General features: G+C 63.2%; 3 protein-coding genes across 5 annotated transcripts; 2 read left to right on the forward strand and 1 right to left on the reverse strand.

The window, feature by feature from the left end:
- Window positions 1-145: 145 nt before the first annotated feature.
- LOC121349902 (procathepsin L-like) lies at window positions 146-1,881 on the forward strand. The gene is given in 5 exon segments (XM_041460737.1): window positions 146-181; window positions 682-740; window positions 742-812; window positions 922-1,028; window positions 1,171-1,881. Coding segments are annotated over 5 exon segments (984 nt in total).
- Window positions 1,882-2,274: 393 nt separating this feature from the next.
- MYDGF (myeloid derived growth factor) lies at window positions 2,275-6,009 on the forward strand. Its single transcript, XM_041460707.1, has 6 exons — window positions 2,275-2,494; window positions 3,464-3,514; window positions 3,953-4,014; window positions 4,278-4,359; window positions 4,903-4,975; window positions 5,270-6,009. The coding sequence occupies exons 1-6, from the start codon at window positions 2,315-2,317 to the stop codon at window positions 5,347-5,349; spliced, it is 528 nt and encodes a 175-aa protein (XP_041316641.1). The 5' UTR covers window positions 2,275-2,314; the 3' UTR covers window positions 5,350-6,009.
- Window positions 6,010-7,211: 1,202 nt separating this feature from the next.
- On the reverse strand, window positions 7,212-14,897 carry TNFAIP8L1 (TNF alpha induced protein 8 like 1). 3 transcript variants are annotated; one of them, XM_041460704.1, is made up of 2 exons: window positions 14,294-14,897; window positions 7,212-8,581 (listed from the first exon to the last, which is right to left on the reverse strand). In XM_041460704.1, the coding sequence occupies exon 2, from the start codon at window positions 8,577-8,579 to the stop codon at window positions 8,019-8,021; it is 561 nt and encodes a 186-aa protein (XP_041316638.1). In that variant the 5' UTR covers window positions 8,580-8,581; window positions 14,294-14,897; the 3' UTR covers window positions 7,212-8,018. The 3 variants fall into 3 exon arrangements, with proteins under 3 accessions (XP_041316638.1, XP_041316637.1, XP_041316639.1); XM_041460703.1 differs by lacking the exon at window positions 14,294-14,897 and adding an exon at window positions 12,343-12,733; XM_041460705.1 differs by lacking the exon at window positions 14,294-14,897 and adding an exon at window positions 10,930-11,229.
- Between the last annotated feature and the right edge of the window lie 247 nt (window positions 14,898-15,144).

Consider the following 15,144-nt stretch of genomic DNA (forward strand, 5'->3'; position numbering starts at 1 on the left):
AAACCCACCCTGTGGGGCTTTATTTTTAGGTGGATGGTGTGGAGGGAGAACAGATGTTCTTGAGGACTTATTTTTAAAACAAAATCACTCCTCAAGCTATAAAATTAGCTCAGAAAAGTCACTCCTTGCCCTGAAAGATGCTCGAATGGAAAACTTCCCGGCATCTCCATTCCCAGAGTGGGTGGGATAAAGGTGCAGCCACAGCCCTGGCTCTGGGAGAGCCACGTCAGTGGAAACTCGGGGTGCTTGGGGGTCTCAGGCACTTGATCTCTGTCCTGGGCCGTGCAGGCTGCACCCCCAGAACAGCTGGAGCAGCTCACAAATCCCAGGGTCCCCCAGAGGAGGAGTGGGGCGTCCAAGGAAGGCACAGGGCTGGGCTGGGCTCCGCGTGTGTCTGTGCTGGCCAAACCAAAGGCTGTAAATTGATCTTGGAGAATCCTCTCAGAGGGATTTTGGTGAAATCACAGGCATGCCAGCTCCGTGCTGGGACACAGGGAAAGCTCCAGGCATGGCCTCTGCACAGAAACCTCCTGTCCCTGGTCCCCCTCCAGCCCCTCTCGGAGCTGGCACAGATTTCTGTGCCTCCCCCTCTGCTCTGCTCCAGGATTTTCCTGCTCCCAGCCCCTGGCTGCAGCTGGGGGGCTCAGCCCGGGGCCCCCTGACCCCTCTCGCTGTCCCCAGCCCCGTGCCATGGCCCTGACCCTGGGGCTGCTGCTGGCCCTGCTGGGCTGTGCCACGGCACCGGGAGGAGGCCTGGCAAGGCTGGAAGAGTCTCTATGCCAAAGAATACCCGGGGGTAGCTCCTGCTCCCCACAGCCCTCCCAGCACGGCTGGCTCCTGCCCAGGGGCTCTTGTCCATGTGCACCCACCCCTCCCCGTGCCCCCTGGGCCCAGGGGCTGTTCTGATCCTTGGATCCTCTGGCAGGGAGAGCTGGGAGCAGAACCTGCGCCACATCCAGCAGCACAGCCGGGAGGAGTCGCGGGGGGAGCACAGCTACCACCTGGCCATGAACCACCTCGGGGACCTGGTACTGCTGCCACCCTGCCTGGGCACCCCTCAGAGCACCCCGGCCCCGGGGATCAGGGAGGGGATGCTCGCAGGGTTTGATCCACCCAGGGAGGGTGGCGGCAGCCTCGGCATCGCACGAGTTTTCCCTTGGTGACCTGCAGACGAACCAGGAGTTCAATGAACTCACGAACGGCTCCATCCCGGTGCAGAGGGAGAGGGAGGAGCCAGCACGGCCGTTCCCAGCCTCGGCAGCCCTGAAAGCCCCGGTGAACGTGGACTGGAGGGCCGAGGGCTACGTGACACCCGTAAAATCCCCGGTGGGCACAGGCTGGGAGCCCAGCCAGGGCTGTGGCATCCGGGCAGCAGCAGCTCTGCGCTGCTCCCGAGCCCTGTCCCCTGATTTTGCAGCTGAGAGCAGCACCGGGGGGTCAGAGCATCCCTCCGGTGGGCTTGGGGGCGATGCCGTGACCCCACTCTGCTGTCCCCACCTCCCCGGGGGGACTGCGGCGGGGGCCCTGGAGGGGCTCACGTTCAGGCGGATGGGGAAGCTGAGCGAGCAGAACCTCAGGGACTGCAGCCAGCAGCGGGGCCGCAGAGGGGCCGCGCTCAGAGGCCTTCCGCTACGCGCGGGACAACGGCGGGCTCGGCTCCTGCACGGGCACGGGGAGGGACGGGCGAGCCCGGAATGGGGCAGAGCCTGCTGCTGGCACTGCCCCGGTGCCGCTCTCCCTCTCTCAGGACACCTCGGGCTGCCGGTACGGCTCCCGGTACAGGGCAGGGCTGCCACCCGCTCCGGCTTGAGGACGGTGCCCCGGGGCAGCGAGGCGGCCCTGACGCGGGCGGCGGCAGCCGTGGGCCCTGTGCGGTGGTAGTGGATGCCAGCAGCCACAAGTTCCAGTGGGAATTGAAGCCCATCTTGGTCCCAGACACCTTCCAGGCTGCTCCAGGCTGGATGCTCCCTCTCACCACGCTCAGCATTCTCCAGCCCTTCCCTCCCAGCTCGGCCACGCTGCTGGCCTTTGTCCCCGAGGTCCCCGCAGCCGCTCAACCCCATGGGCGCTTGTCCCAGTGGCACCTTATCCTCCTGCTCCCTTTGTCCCCTGACCACAGGGCCTCTTGTGCCGTGACCACCCGTGTCCCTCTGTCCTGCTGTCCCTTGTCCTTGCTGTGCCCATGTCCCCCTGTCCCACCGCGGTCCCCGCCGCTTTGGCCCGCCCGGGCTCTGCCCACACCCAACATGGCCGCCGTGCCGCCGCCGGCGCGCTGACCCCTGCCGGCCGCCATAGCCCGCGCTTCCTCTCCAAGATGGCGGCGCCCAGCGGGAGGAGCGGCCGGCGCTCGTGGGCCGCGCTGGTGCCCGCAGCTCTGCTGTGCCTGGCGGCCCGCGCGGCCGCGGAACCGGGCGCGGCCCCGGGCGCGGCCCCGAGCACGGCCGAGTTCGACGTGCGGCCCGGCGGGGAGGTTCACTCCTTCTCCCGGAGCCTGGTGAGCGGCCCGGAGGGAGGGAGCGGGAGCGGAGAGGGTACGCGCCCCTCGCTGATTGGCTGCGCGGCACGTCACTCATATCGCCCGCTATGGGGATTGGCTGGACGCGAGGGAGGGCGGGGCGAGTGGGTGGCGGGGGTCCCCAGGGAGAGAGGGGTCCCTAAAGGGGGCTACAAGGGCAGGGGACCCCAGGGAGAACGGGACTCTGCAAGGGAAAGGGGGTCCCAAAGGGGGCTACAAGGACAGGGGACCCCAGGGAGAACGGGGGTCTGCAGGGGAAGGGGGTCCCAAACGGGGGATCTAAAAGCAGGGGACCCCAGGGACTGTGGGGGTCTGCAAGGGAAGGGGGTCCCAAAAGGCAGGGGACCCCAGGGAGAACGGGGGTACTCGAGGAGGGAAGGAAACTCCGCAGAGAAGGGGGTCCTCGAGGGGAAGGAGCCCCCAGTGGGGTCCTCCAGCAGAAGGGGGTCCCCAAGGTGGGACAGTTTCTGCAGCGAGGAGACCCCCAGGGATGGGGACCTGCCGGGAATAACGGCCCCCCAGGGTAAGGGGGGTACCCCAAGGGCAGGGAGAGGGGAAGGGGGTCGCAGAGAAAGAAGGGTCCTCGTGGGAGGGGGCTCAGCAAGGGAAGGGCCCCAGTGCAGAAGGGGCTGGGGGTCCCTGGGCACCCCAGGACACGAGTCCTCCCCCCAGCCCTGCAGGCAGGAGGGCACGGCGGGGCCGGGGGAGGTTGAGGCTGGATATGGGGGGACATTCTCCGTGGAAAGGGAGCCCGGGCACCGGCACGGTGGCATGGCAGAGCCCCCGTCCCTGGGGGGACTGAAGGCCATGTGGCACTTGGGGACAGCGTGGCCTTGGCAGTGCTGGGCACCGCTGGACTCGCTCTGGGGGGCATTTCCAAGCTCAGCCCTTCTGGGCTCTGTGCGAGAAGAGCTGGTGTAAAGTGAGCTGCTCTTGCTCTCTCTGCAGGGGGATCTCGGCTGCACCTTCACCTACTCGGCCCAGGGCGGCACCAACGAGGTGAGCTGGGCAGTCCTGCTGCAGCCAGCTCCTCTTCCTCGCCTGGGAGGGAGAAAGGCTGGGAGCTGCTTGTGTGAGAGCACAGCCCCGAGGCAGGGAGCAGCAGGGGCTGCCAGCGACTGCTGGGGGTGCTGCTGGGGGGTTTGGGAGCTCCTGCTCCTGTTGGGGGGTTTGGGAGCTCCTTCTCCTCTGGGGGGGTTTGGGAGCTCCTGCTCCTCCTGGGGGGTTTGGGAGCTCCTGCTCCTCCTGGGGGGTTTGGGAGCTCCTGCTCTTGGGTGATTTTGGAGCTCCTGCTCCTCTGGGGTAATTTTGGAGCTCCTGCTCCTGTTGGGTGATTTTGGAGCTCCTGCTCCTCTGGGGGGTTTGGGAGCTCCTGCTCCTCCTGGAGGGGGGTCTGGCCTGGCAGGGCTCTCCCCTGACCCCGCTCTCCCCGTGCAGCAGTGGCAGATGACGGTCGGAGTGAGCGAGGACAACGGGCTCTTCTCCTGCTCCATCTGGAGGTGTGTCCTGAGCACAGCCACCTCGGGGTGCCCGTGGGGCAGGGACAAGGACCCTGCAAGGACTTACACCTGCCCAGGGAGGGTTTTCCTCTCCCAGGGATGCTCCAAATTCCCTGTTCCCCTCTCCCCTGCTCTGCACAAAAGCTACAAAAGATCCAGAGGTGGCGGTGGGGGGAGGGAGGGAGCCAGGAATCCTTCACTCCCCTGCTCCTCCTCCTCTGCACCTCTGTGCCGGTGACAAAGGCTCTGCTTTCTTCTTTCAGGCCCCAGGGGAAGTCTTATCTCTTCTTTACCCAGTTTAAAGCTGAAGTGAAAGGAGCCAAGATAGAGAATGCCATGGCTTATGTAAGTCCCAGCTGATCCCGGGGAAGCAGAGTGTGGGAGGCTGCTATAAAACATGAATTAGACATGGAAAACATTTATTAGACATCTGTGCCATTAAATGTGCTCCATCACGTCCCTAATTAGAGGCTGGTGGCAGGCAGGAGAGGGGCTGCAGGTGGGCAGCCTGCCCCATTGTGTTCCTGCCCTCTCCCTCCCAGGGCTTTGCTGGGAGGGGGCTCCAAAGGCACCAGGGCACAAAGGGACTCGACAAATTGCATGTGACAAAGCAAATGAAACCTCTGCTGGTGTTTTTGTCTGCCTCATTCTTCCATTTCCCACTTTCCAGGGGTGAGGCTTTCAGTCCCCCCAAGGACACGAGTCCATGGTTTAGTAGGAAATAGGAAAACAGACAGAGATTTTCCTCCAGATTTCCTTTGTGCCCTTAATTCTTTCACTGCACAGAAATCTCAGAGCCGTTCATTTTCAGCTGCTGGTGGGTTTGAATTCTGTGACCTGCTGGATTGCCTCAGCCTCTCACCCCTCCTTCCTTCCTTCCTGTCTCAGTCTCAGGCTGCTGCGGGTGCCCTGAGCGACGTCCCCTTGAAGCAGGAGGAGTTTGGGGTCACTGAAACAGCAGGTGTGTGCCCGAGGGGGCTGGCAGAGAGGGGCTGGGCTGGGGGACAGGCCAGGCACCCTCAAACCCTGCTGACAGGGCTCTCAATGCCCCGCTGGCAGCTGGGTTCTGCTCCCATCCCAGTTAAATCCCGGGGTAAGGAGGGGTTCCCCCCTGGTTCCCCCCTGGTTCCCCCCAGCCTGGCACGTGCAGGAGTGGGAAGAGCAGTGCCCAGCACCCTGGGAGGACCCAGCAGGGCTGTTTGGCTCCTGCTTTTCCAGCTGCTGATCCTGGGCTTCTCTCTCTCTCTCTCTGCAGTGTCTCACAGGGAAGGCAAGTTCCGTTTCGAGCTGTCCAAGCTCGTGATTGTGGCAAAACCCCCCCGAGACGAGCTGTGAGCCCAGGCCAGCCCTGCCAGGGGGCACGGCCACACCAGCACGGCAGGAAAGGGATTTCCTGCTCACCTGCAGGGTTGTTCTTTTGGTTGGCCAAACCTTTTGTGTTTTCCTTACTGAGATGTGCTGGGGACCCACACGAGTGGGGCTTGGAGGGCTGGGGACAGGTTTGTTCTGCCTCGTGTGAGAGTGACCCCCTGATCCTCCTGTGGCCCTTCCTGCCTGGCTGAGCAGGGCACAGCTCCCTGGAAAGGGGCTCCTTATCTGCCTGCCTGGGAAGAGCAGGGCAGGGAGATAAGTGGCTGCTCTTAAGCAGGGCTTGCTGAAGGGGAGTTGTTAACTCTGTACTCTCTGGAGGGGAGATGGGATTTCTCTCTCCACCAGCGTGACAGGAGGAAATAATTAATTTAGGGGGAGGGAGGGAGGGAGGGGGTTGGCCAAAGCTCTGATTCCACGGTGAGTGTTGGGGCTGGGGGAAGGCAGAGCAGCTTATTCTGACATAATCAGGAGTCAATCCAGGCAGCAGTTCCACGTGTCAGCACAACCACAGGACTATTTTATACCTACAGGAAAGTGATTCTTTTCTTATCCAGAGTAATAACAGGGAATGTGCAATTCCTTTCCTGTGTAAATACAGCACCAATAAAGAAATAAAGCATCGTGCTCTGGCCTGAAACTGCTCTGCTCTGCCCCTCCTCCCCTCTCCAGCTGTGTGGACCTTTGTTGCTGCTTGGCCAGGAGGAGCTGAGGTGTCCCAGGGGAATTTGGGGGCTGCAGAGGGTTTAGGAGGATCTTGCAGCTGACACAGACACACACCTTGGGAACAGCAAAGAATTTCTGGCTGGGCATTGCTCAGCCCCATCCCACCACCCCTGCCTGGGATTCCCAGCTCTGGTTCCTGACAGGGACAGGAGTTGTTCTCAAGGCCACTGGCCCCTGCCCTGATGGGGAGCCAGCACCTCGTGGGTTCCTGCTGTTCTCCACCCCCTTGTGAATGGGCTGTGCCCCACCCCAGGCTGTGTCACACCATTTCCAGTGGCAGCTGCAGCCAGGCCTGTGAAGTGACAGGGACAGGGCCTTTGTGTCTTTCATTTAATCTTCTGAGGCTGAGAGTTATCAGTGCCAGGGGTGGGAAGGGAGCAGGAGGGGAGCCCCTGTCTGGAGACACCCAGGGAGCAGGAGGCACCAGAAGGTCACAGAGATAAGGCCAGTGGAGATTGTGTGGTGTCTTGGGTGCTAAAAGGGCAATTTCCAGTGCTCAGAGCCGAGCTCAGTGTGCTGGGAGTGACCTGAGCATCCCCTCTGCTCCGGGCTGTGTCTGCCTGCAGAGCCACCCCTGCTGCCAGGCTCCCCTGCTGCCAGGGCTCTGCTTTTGGGCCCCTCCTGGGCCCTGAGGGGATGTGGGGGTGCAGAGGAGCACTTGTGGGTGTCTGCTGGGAGCGAGATCTCACCAAATCACGGAGTGGTTGGGGTTTGGAGAGGCTTTCAAGCTCATCCAGTCCCACCCTTGCCGTGGGCAGGGACACCTCTCAGTGTCCCAGGTTGCTCCAAGCCCTGTCCAGCCTGGCCCTGGGCACTGCCAGGCATGGGGCACCCTGTGCCAGGGCCTCCCCACCTCCCAGGGAGGAACTCCTTCCCCACATCCCAGCTGACCTCTGGCAGTGGGAGGCCATTCCCCTTTGTCCGTGCAAATCCAGGAGTTGCTGGGCCACTGAGCAGGGACAGCACGACCAGCAGCAGTGCCAGGGGACAGAGAGCACAATCCCCAGGTCACAGAGAGCCACCAGCACCTGGGGGCAAAGCCAGCTGTCCCCAGGGCTCATTCTGTCACTGTCACCACTGACACCTCATGGAGCTCCCAGGCCACACAGTGAGTTTATTTAAATAACTCATCAGGGCTACAGAGTTTGCTAAAAATGAGTATCACTCAGTCAAGGGCGTGGAAAAGGGATGAAATCCCAGGGGAGCTTTGGATGACCACCAAAGCTGCCAGGTGGCACCACCACTGGAGGCTGGTGGGCAGTTGGGTGGCTCCAGGGATCCAGGGATGGAGCAGCTCCCCCAGCTCCCTCCCAGCCCTCCCCCAGGTGAGGAGGGATCCTCCTGACCTCAGGGACTTGTCTTTGAGGACACCTAAGCCCAGGCAGAAGCACCTTCCTGCCTGAGGCAGCGCAAGTCCGGACCATGATTTGCTCCCTCCACGTTGTGGAGCTGCTGGAAGAAAACCACGGCGTCCCACAGCCCTCCAGTGGGGGGCTCTCAGAACTGTCCCCCAACACCGTCCCACCTGCTCAGAGACACCTCAGAGGTGCTTCACACCACGAGTCTTTGGTTCAGTTTCCCCACAGAGGGTTACGACAGAGTTCAAGGCACAGAGCCCAAATCCTTGGACTCTGAGCTGAAGGCACTTGGTGGGCAAGGAAATCAAACTGTACAGCAGGGTCCCAGGATGCCCTGGAGAGGCTCAGCCCAGCGCAGGGAGGGGTTTGCAGACCCTGGGCGAGGGGGAGACACAGTCAAGAGGTTCATTCTCTTGGAGAAACAAGAACACAAGCGAGCACTGCGGAGGAGGAGGAGGAGGAGGAGGAGGGGACGGCCAGCCCGGCGAAGGCCAAAGCCGACATCGCATCCTCGGCCTCGCGGGGGGCAGAGCCCCGCTGCCAGCAGCCCCCTCAGATGCTGTCCTCCTCCAGCATCTTGTTGACCCCCTCGCAGATCCTCTTGAGGTGGGTGCGGTAGGGCTCGGCCGGGCCGTAGAGCGCCGACAGGAACTCGTAGTCCGCGAAGTGGTTGAAGACGTGGTTGATGCGCGAGTGCGACTTGGCCGTCAGGTGCCCGTTGACCGCCTGGTGCAGCAGGTCCCGGCACTCGGTCAGGACGCCGGACATGACCCTGCGGTCGAAGGTGAAGTCTATCTGGTGGAAGCTGACGGCCGTCATGGCCAAGGTGTGAACCTTCTTGCGGAACCGCTCCATGAGCAGCAGCTCCTCGGCGCTGAACTGCCCATTGCGGTAGAGAACGCCCAGCTTCATCACGATCTTGATGAGGTTCTTGATGATCTTCTGGGCCTCTTTGCGGTTGTGGGTGTACTCCTTGGTGGCCCGGTACAGCTCGTCCAGGATCTCGCTGCTGGTGTCGTCGATGAAGGCGTTGGCGATGGTCTTGGTGGCCATTTTGCTCAGGAGCTTCTTCTGGGCCTGCAGGGCCAAGTTCTTGGTGCTGAAGGTGTCCATCTCTGCAGGGGAAGAGGCACACACGGGTCAGTCCCTGCTCTGCAGCCATGCCCACCTCACTGGTGTCCCAGTCCACGGCAGGGGGTGGAGCTGGATGAGCTTTAAGGTCCCTTCCCACCCAAACCGTTCCATGATTCTGCGATTCCTCACCTCCCCACGCAGGTTTTTGGCAGGAGAAAGAGCATCTCCAGGCAATGGGGGACTGAGGGAGCTCCTGGCTGCCAGGGCAGGTGAGAGCTGAGCTCCCCCCCAGGTTTGGTGGGTGGGATCATTACAGGGTGTTCCCACCTTCATTCTCCCAAACTGTGGAGCGGCTGCAGCGAGCGAGGCGTCCCTACCTGCGCACCGCCCGTGCCCCTCCATCCCGGCGTCCCTCCCGGGACCGACGCCTCCCTCCTCCTGCTGCACGAAGGGCTCTTGCCCCATCGTTTGAACACTTTTCCTTCCTTAAAACCTGACTCATTTCCTGCAGGGTGAGCTGGGGACAGCCCAGGTGGCAGCTGAGTCACCCCCGCTGCCATGTGCCCCATGCGTGGCGGTGCCGGCCGGGCCGGGGCGGCACAGCCGGTTTGCAGCACCCAGCAGTGACAGGGGAGCCCTTTTCCCTGGCACTGCTCGCCCTGGAACACCCACACAAGCTCGGGCTTGTTGTGCTGCTGCCCCAGCCTCCTCCGGAGCCGGCAGTGCAGGAGGGGAATAATTCACCCAGACAGGAAGATCACCTAGAGCCCCACTCCCACATCCCGGCGGGGCCAAATCCATCACCTCGGGCAGAGCACGGCTTTAAACTGCTGTGAACGATCAAAAACCCCGGAGATGCGTCTTGGCCTGGGAAACCGCAGAGCTACAAATCACAGGGAGGGGAGAACAGCAGGAAAACAACCGGGATGGATGGGCAGAGCTGGGAGCTGCTTCTGCAAGAGCCTGCACATGGCACGGACAGCCTGGCAGAGCAGGAGGGGATGGGATCAGCCTAAAAATACATCCCCAGGGAGGGGAGAGGAGATATTTCAGCTGAAGGACACTGCTGGTGTGAGGATGGATGGGGATAAATCGCTCATGGGTAGGGAGCAGGTTTAGATTTGATGTTAAGAAGGAATTCTTCCCTCAGAGGGAGCTGAGGCCCTGGCACAGGGTGCCCAGAGCAGCTGTGGCTGCCCCTGGATCCTGGAAGTGCCCAAGGCCAGGCTGGAGCAGCCTGGGGTAGAGGAAGGTGCCCCTGCCCATGGCAGGGGTGGGATGAGATGAGCTTTTGGTCTTTTTCCAACCCAAACCACTCCATGACTCTGGGATTCTGTCACAGAACCGAGCCTGTCCCCATCACAGGCAGCTCTGTCATTCCCTCCTGGCCAAGCTGAGCCCCTCAGGGGATCCCCAGTGCTGCTCCTTCCCCTCTGGAGCACACACCAGGCTCTCAGGAGCAAATCCCAGCTCCTCAGGGATGCCCTGCTGTGGCCAAGGCTCCCCAGGCAGTCGTGGCAGGACGATGGTGCTGAGCCCCTGAGCACCTCCCAGCCAGCAGCTCCCAAACCCGAGGGCAGCCAAGGCTCCGTGGGGATGAGAATTCCAGCAGCAGTGACAGAGACATCGCCTGCAGGGTTATCTACAACCCTCAGGAAAAACACAGAGGTCTGGAAGCATTTCCTACGGTGGGAAAACATTGATTCTTGTCAGCCTGAGCCTCAAGCTGAGGCTCTCACACTTAATAAGACAAAAATGACAGCGCAGAGCCTGGTGACAGCAGCTCCTGGGTCAGGAATTCCAATGGCTGCATCCAGGAGGTGCTGCCCGAGCCGAGCCTGGAGGGAGGGACGGGCAGGATGGGCAGAGGCAGCTCCATCTCCTCTCCCTTCACCCATGCCAGGCATCCTGTCCGGAAGGAGCTGGGCTTTGCTGTGGTGCTGACAGCCTGGAATTTCCCTCCCCGGGCTCGTGGGGTGCCCTGGGAACGGTGCCTGGATAAATAGGAATTCCCACACCCGAGCTCTGCCTTGGGTGACCACAGACACAAAGCGAGTGCAAACCCCACCTCCGGAGCACATGAAAAATAGGAAGTGCCAAGTCCTGTGAGCTGCCCACGGCTCCCAAATGCCAGCTGGAATAATGGATCAACCCTCTGCTCCCTGCAGCAAATAACACCCGGCTGCTCACAGCCCTCCCCTGCTCCGGGACCAGGAGCATCGCTCCAGGGGGAAACTGAGGCACCAAGCATTATTGGGGGGGGTCTGGGGACCCCAGAAGTGGTATAGACGGGTATGGAGATCCCAAAAATGCAACCAGCTCCCTCTCCAGTGCCCAGGGGTGGTTTTAGAAGCTGCTTCCTGCAAAGCCCAAGGAAAGCCAGGCTCACCTCCTGCTGGCTCCCCCGGCACCCTCCACACCACGCTCGGCCCGCCAGGACCTGCTGACTCAGCAGCAGCAGGAGATGTGGAGATTTCAGCAGAATGAGCCGTTTTCCTGCCGGGAAGGGCCCCACGACCCCATTGTTCAGCGGGGGCTGCTATCAGCGCACGGAAGAGTCGAGCCTTGCCCCGAGCAGCCAACTGCAGCCTGAAATAACCCACTTCACTTCCTTCCTGTCGCTGCAGTTTCCAGCTCGGCTCAGGGCTTGGGCTCCCCCCCACCCCCTTCTTCTTTTTAATGAAAACGCCCTAAAAAACAGCTTCTTCTTCTTCCGAAGTGGAGCTGCTGTCACCAAGTTCCTCCCTGCTCCGGAAGAGTGCGGCAGGGCTGTGGTCCCAACGGTGGCTTTGGGGACAGGTACAGCCCTCTCTTGGAGGGTTCCCACCCATTTTGGAGGTTTTTGGGGGAGTCTTGCAGCCCTGAGCAGTGGTGTGAGGGCTGAGGTGTCCTGGCTGAGCACAGGAGGGTGGCCCTGTCACAGGGCAGACGTGGTCCCCTGGGGACAGACACGTGCCATGCCCATCTCCCACTGGGCTTGCATCTCACCCAACACCCAGCTGTGACCTGGATTCCCAAAAAAACCTCTCCCAAAAACACCTCTGAGGGCACAAGCATCGATCATCAACCATCATCAGAAAGGTCCTGCCTGAGGGGGAAGACAAGACCCTGTCACCCTGTGGTCACCTGGGGCTGGTGGCACCACAGCAGGGCTGCCAGGTGAGCGCCATCCAAGCCAGCAGTGACATCCTCCCAACGATCAGTTTTACCTGCCCCAAAGATCCCTCTCCCTGCTGTCCCTTTCACCTGGCTCCCACCAGCGCCTCCATGGGCTCGGCCCCCCAGTTCCCTCGGCAGCGGGTGAATATTTCATGCAGGAAAGGAAAAGAACTTAATTAATTCATGGAGCAGCGCAGAGGGGGAGGCTCCACAAAGCTCCAGCTCAGAGTGGAGGCACCTCTGCCTCCTCTTCCTCCTCCTCTCCCTCCTCCAGCTTCCCACCGCGGCCACAGTAACTTGCATTGTCTTGCTACAAGTTTCCTCCAACATGGAAACATCGTTTCCCAACGGGATAAACACTGAGCAGGGGCGATCCCCTTGGATTTCCCGGGAAACACCCCAGCTCTGCCCCCCAGCATCCCCAGTCCCCCCAAATCCACGGCTCAATGCCAGGTGTGTGGATGGCATCCCGCTGCTCTGCCCTCCATCCCCCGGATCTCTTTCCCCCTGCTCCAGCCCCTATTAATTAATTACACCCTCCTGGATTACAGGAGCCAGGTGGGAGCACCGGGCAGTAACCTGAGAGCCCCCGCAGCCCGGCCCCCACCCGCCGTGACCCCCGCCGCTCCCGGGCCCTCGTTACCAGCGCCGGGAGAGCCGAGGAAGAGGAGCGGGAGGAAGGGCCAAGCGCCGGCCCTCGCAGGTTGCCATGGGGGCAGAGAGCAGCCGGAGACGCTGCCCGGGAGCGTGTGTGCCCAGCGGGGCGAGGCCGGCAGGAGGGCACTGAGCAAACACCGAGCCCGGGGAAAAGCTCCTTCCCTGGCAAGGCCGGGTGGATCCGCGGCCGCAGCGTCCGGGGGAGCACCGGGAGTGCTGCGGGGCACCGGGAATGCTGCGGGGCGCCGGGAATGCTGCGGGGCACCGCCGCACCGGTGCTCCCCCTTGCCCTGCTCGCTCCCGGTGCTGGTGCCAGTGCCGGTGCCAAGCGCCCGGCGCGTCCCCATCCCCGTCCCCTCCGCCTCTGGGACATCCGAGCTCCTCCGTCCCAAAACCTCCTTCCCGCAGGTGCCCCCGCTGGGGCTGCAGATGCAGCCATGGGAAGGAGACGGTTTTTGGTTTTGCCTGGGAATGCTGATCCGCCCTGGCAGCTCCGACGTGTCTGTGCAAGGAGCTGCCCCCGTCCGAGGGGGCTCTGGCGGTGCCAACCCCGGGCATGGGCGGGGAGCCCCCACCGGTGCTGCCCGTGGGAATGGGACCCCGGGGTCCGCGTGGAGGGGCGCTCAGGGCTGCGAGCCCCCACGCAGGGCAGGGGGCGATCCTGGGGGCTGATCTGAGGATCTGCTGCGGCATCAAGGAATTCCTCCTGGGATTATTGTGCCCCGGGGGGGGAGGCAGCTGCCAAGCTGGAGAGGAGGAGGAGGAGGAGAAGGAGCAGGAGGAGGAGGAATGGAGGTTATTTTAAGGAGAGAAGGAGGAGGAAGAGGAGGAGGAGGAGGAAGGGGGGTTATATTATGGAGGGGAGGAGGAAGAGGAGGAAGAGAGGGGGATTTTATGGAGAAAAGGCAGAGGAAGAGGAGGAGGAAGGGGGTTATTTTACAGAGAGGAGAACGGGGGGGTTATTTTGGAGCATCTGTCTCGCCTTCCATTTCCTCCTTTTCTTTCTCCAGCTGCCATCAAGCTGCTCTCTCTGGCAGCAACTTCCTTTCTCCTTCACTCGGAGCAGACGGAGACTTATGGGGAAGTAGAAAACAGAGGCTGGGAGGGGGAAACTGAGGCCAAACCACCATCCGTCCGTCTGTCCGGCTGCGGAGGGGGCCAGGGCACATCACATGCTTCCTGCCCCGGGATCAGCAGGACAAAGTCGCTCTGGGAGGGAGGAAAACTCCACGGGACAATTGGGATCCAATGCCGGGCCTGGGGTCGGTGAAGAACGGTTCAAATCCTTCCGTGCCCCAGGGAAGATCAGTCCGAGCCGGGAGTTTGTGGGAGTTTCACACCCAGCTCCTGCCCCGGGAGGGATCCGGCCTCTCCCGAGGGATTCGTCTTTCCAGGAATGGGGGAATTTCATCCTCTGGAGCGCAGGGCTGGGAGGAGGGACGGGCGATGCTCGAAGCCAAGTGCTGCCAGGGGGCACCCGGCCCTGCCCGGGCACGTGGGGCCGTGCCAGCCCCACGGGGTGGCTCCGGTGCCTCCCCCCGGCTCCCGTTATCCAGCACCCACCGGAGCCAGCCCCATCGCACTTCCCTTGAACCCGGGGGGAAATCGCCCTCTCCCCGTGTTTTACCCACCCGGGAAAGCCGAAGCACGTCCAGGGCCTGCCGGGGCTCTGCCCGCCCCCGGCTCCCGGCCCTCGCGGCTCCCAAACCCTCCTCTCCCCCGGGCGCGACCGTCGGTGCCCGGTGACACCGGGCAGGGGGGACACACACGGATGATTCCCGGGGTGGGGCACGAGAGGCTTCGCCCCGCAAGCGCAAGCACGAAACGGGGCCGGTACCGAGCGCCCCCGCCCCCACGGAGCGGGGAAGATGGGAGGCACCGGGGGAACCGGGAGGAACTGGGAGGTACCGGGAGGTACCGGAGGAACCGGCCCTTACCTGCAGCCTGCCTCGGGGAGAGCGGCGCCGGGAGCGGGGATTCTCCGGTGCTCCCGGCGGGACGGGGCGGGGCGGGGCTGGAGGGGCGGGGCCAGGCGGAGGGTCCCGCTTCCCCCGGTGCCGCTCCCTGCCCGGCGGGTCCCGCAGCGCTACCAGCGCCCGCTCCCCGATGCCTGTGCTCGGTGACGATGTCCGGTGTTCGGTCTTCGATGGCCAGTGCCAGTCCTGGTGTCCGATGTTCGGTTCCCGCTTCCCGTTTCCCGGTGCCGTTTCCCGATGTCCAGTGTCCGGTGCCCGGTTCCCGGTGTCTGTTTACCGATTCCCGATGCCGGTTCCCAGTGTCCGATTCTCGGTGTCCGGTTCCCAGTGTCCAGTTACCAGTTCCGGTTCCCGATTCTCAATGTATGGTTGGCGGTGCCGGTTCCCGGCTGTCGGTGTCGGGTTCCCGGTGCCGGTTCCCGTCTCTCGGTGCCGGTTCCCGGCTCTCAGTGTCCGGTTCCCGTCTCTCGGAGCCGGTTCCCGGTGCCGGTTCCTGGCTCTCAGTGTCCGGTTCCCGGTGCCGGTTCCCGGCGGGTCGGGGCCTCCCGCCCGCGGTCGCCGCCAAGTCCCGCGCGGGGCCGGGAGCGGCGGGGGCGGGGCGGGGGGCGTGTCCCGGGGGTGGCACCAGCCAATGGCGACGCGGGCTTGCTACGAAGCGGCCAATGGGAGCGCGCGGACGGGGCGTGGGCGGGGCCGGGGCGGGCGCGCCCCCGTGGGTCCCGCGCGCGTGGGCCGGTGCCGGTAACGAGCGGGGAGGGCTCGGGCACCCCGGGCTGCACCGGGGGCACGGGGACACGCAGGGGGGACGGGGA

Source organism: Pyrgilauda ruficollis, unplaced genomic scaffold, assembly GCF_017590135.1.
Source record: "Pyrgilauda ruficollis isolate IOZ18807 unplaced genomic scaffold, ASM1759013v1 scaffold148, whole genome shotgun sequence".
In the NCBI taxonomy this organism is placed as follows: Eukaryota; Metazoa; Chordata; class Aves; order Passeriformes; family Passeridae; genus Pyrgilauda; species Pyrgilauda ruficollis.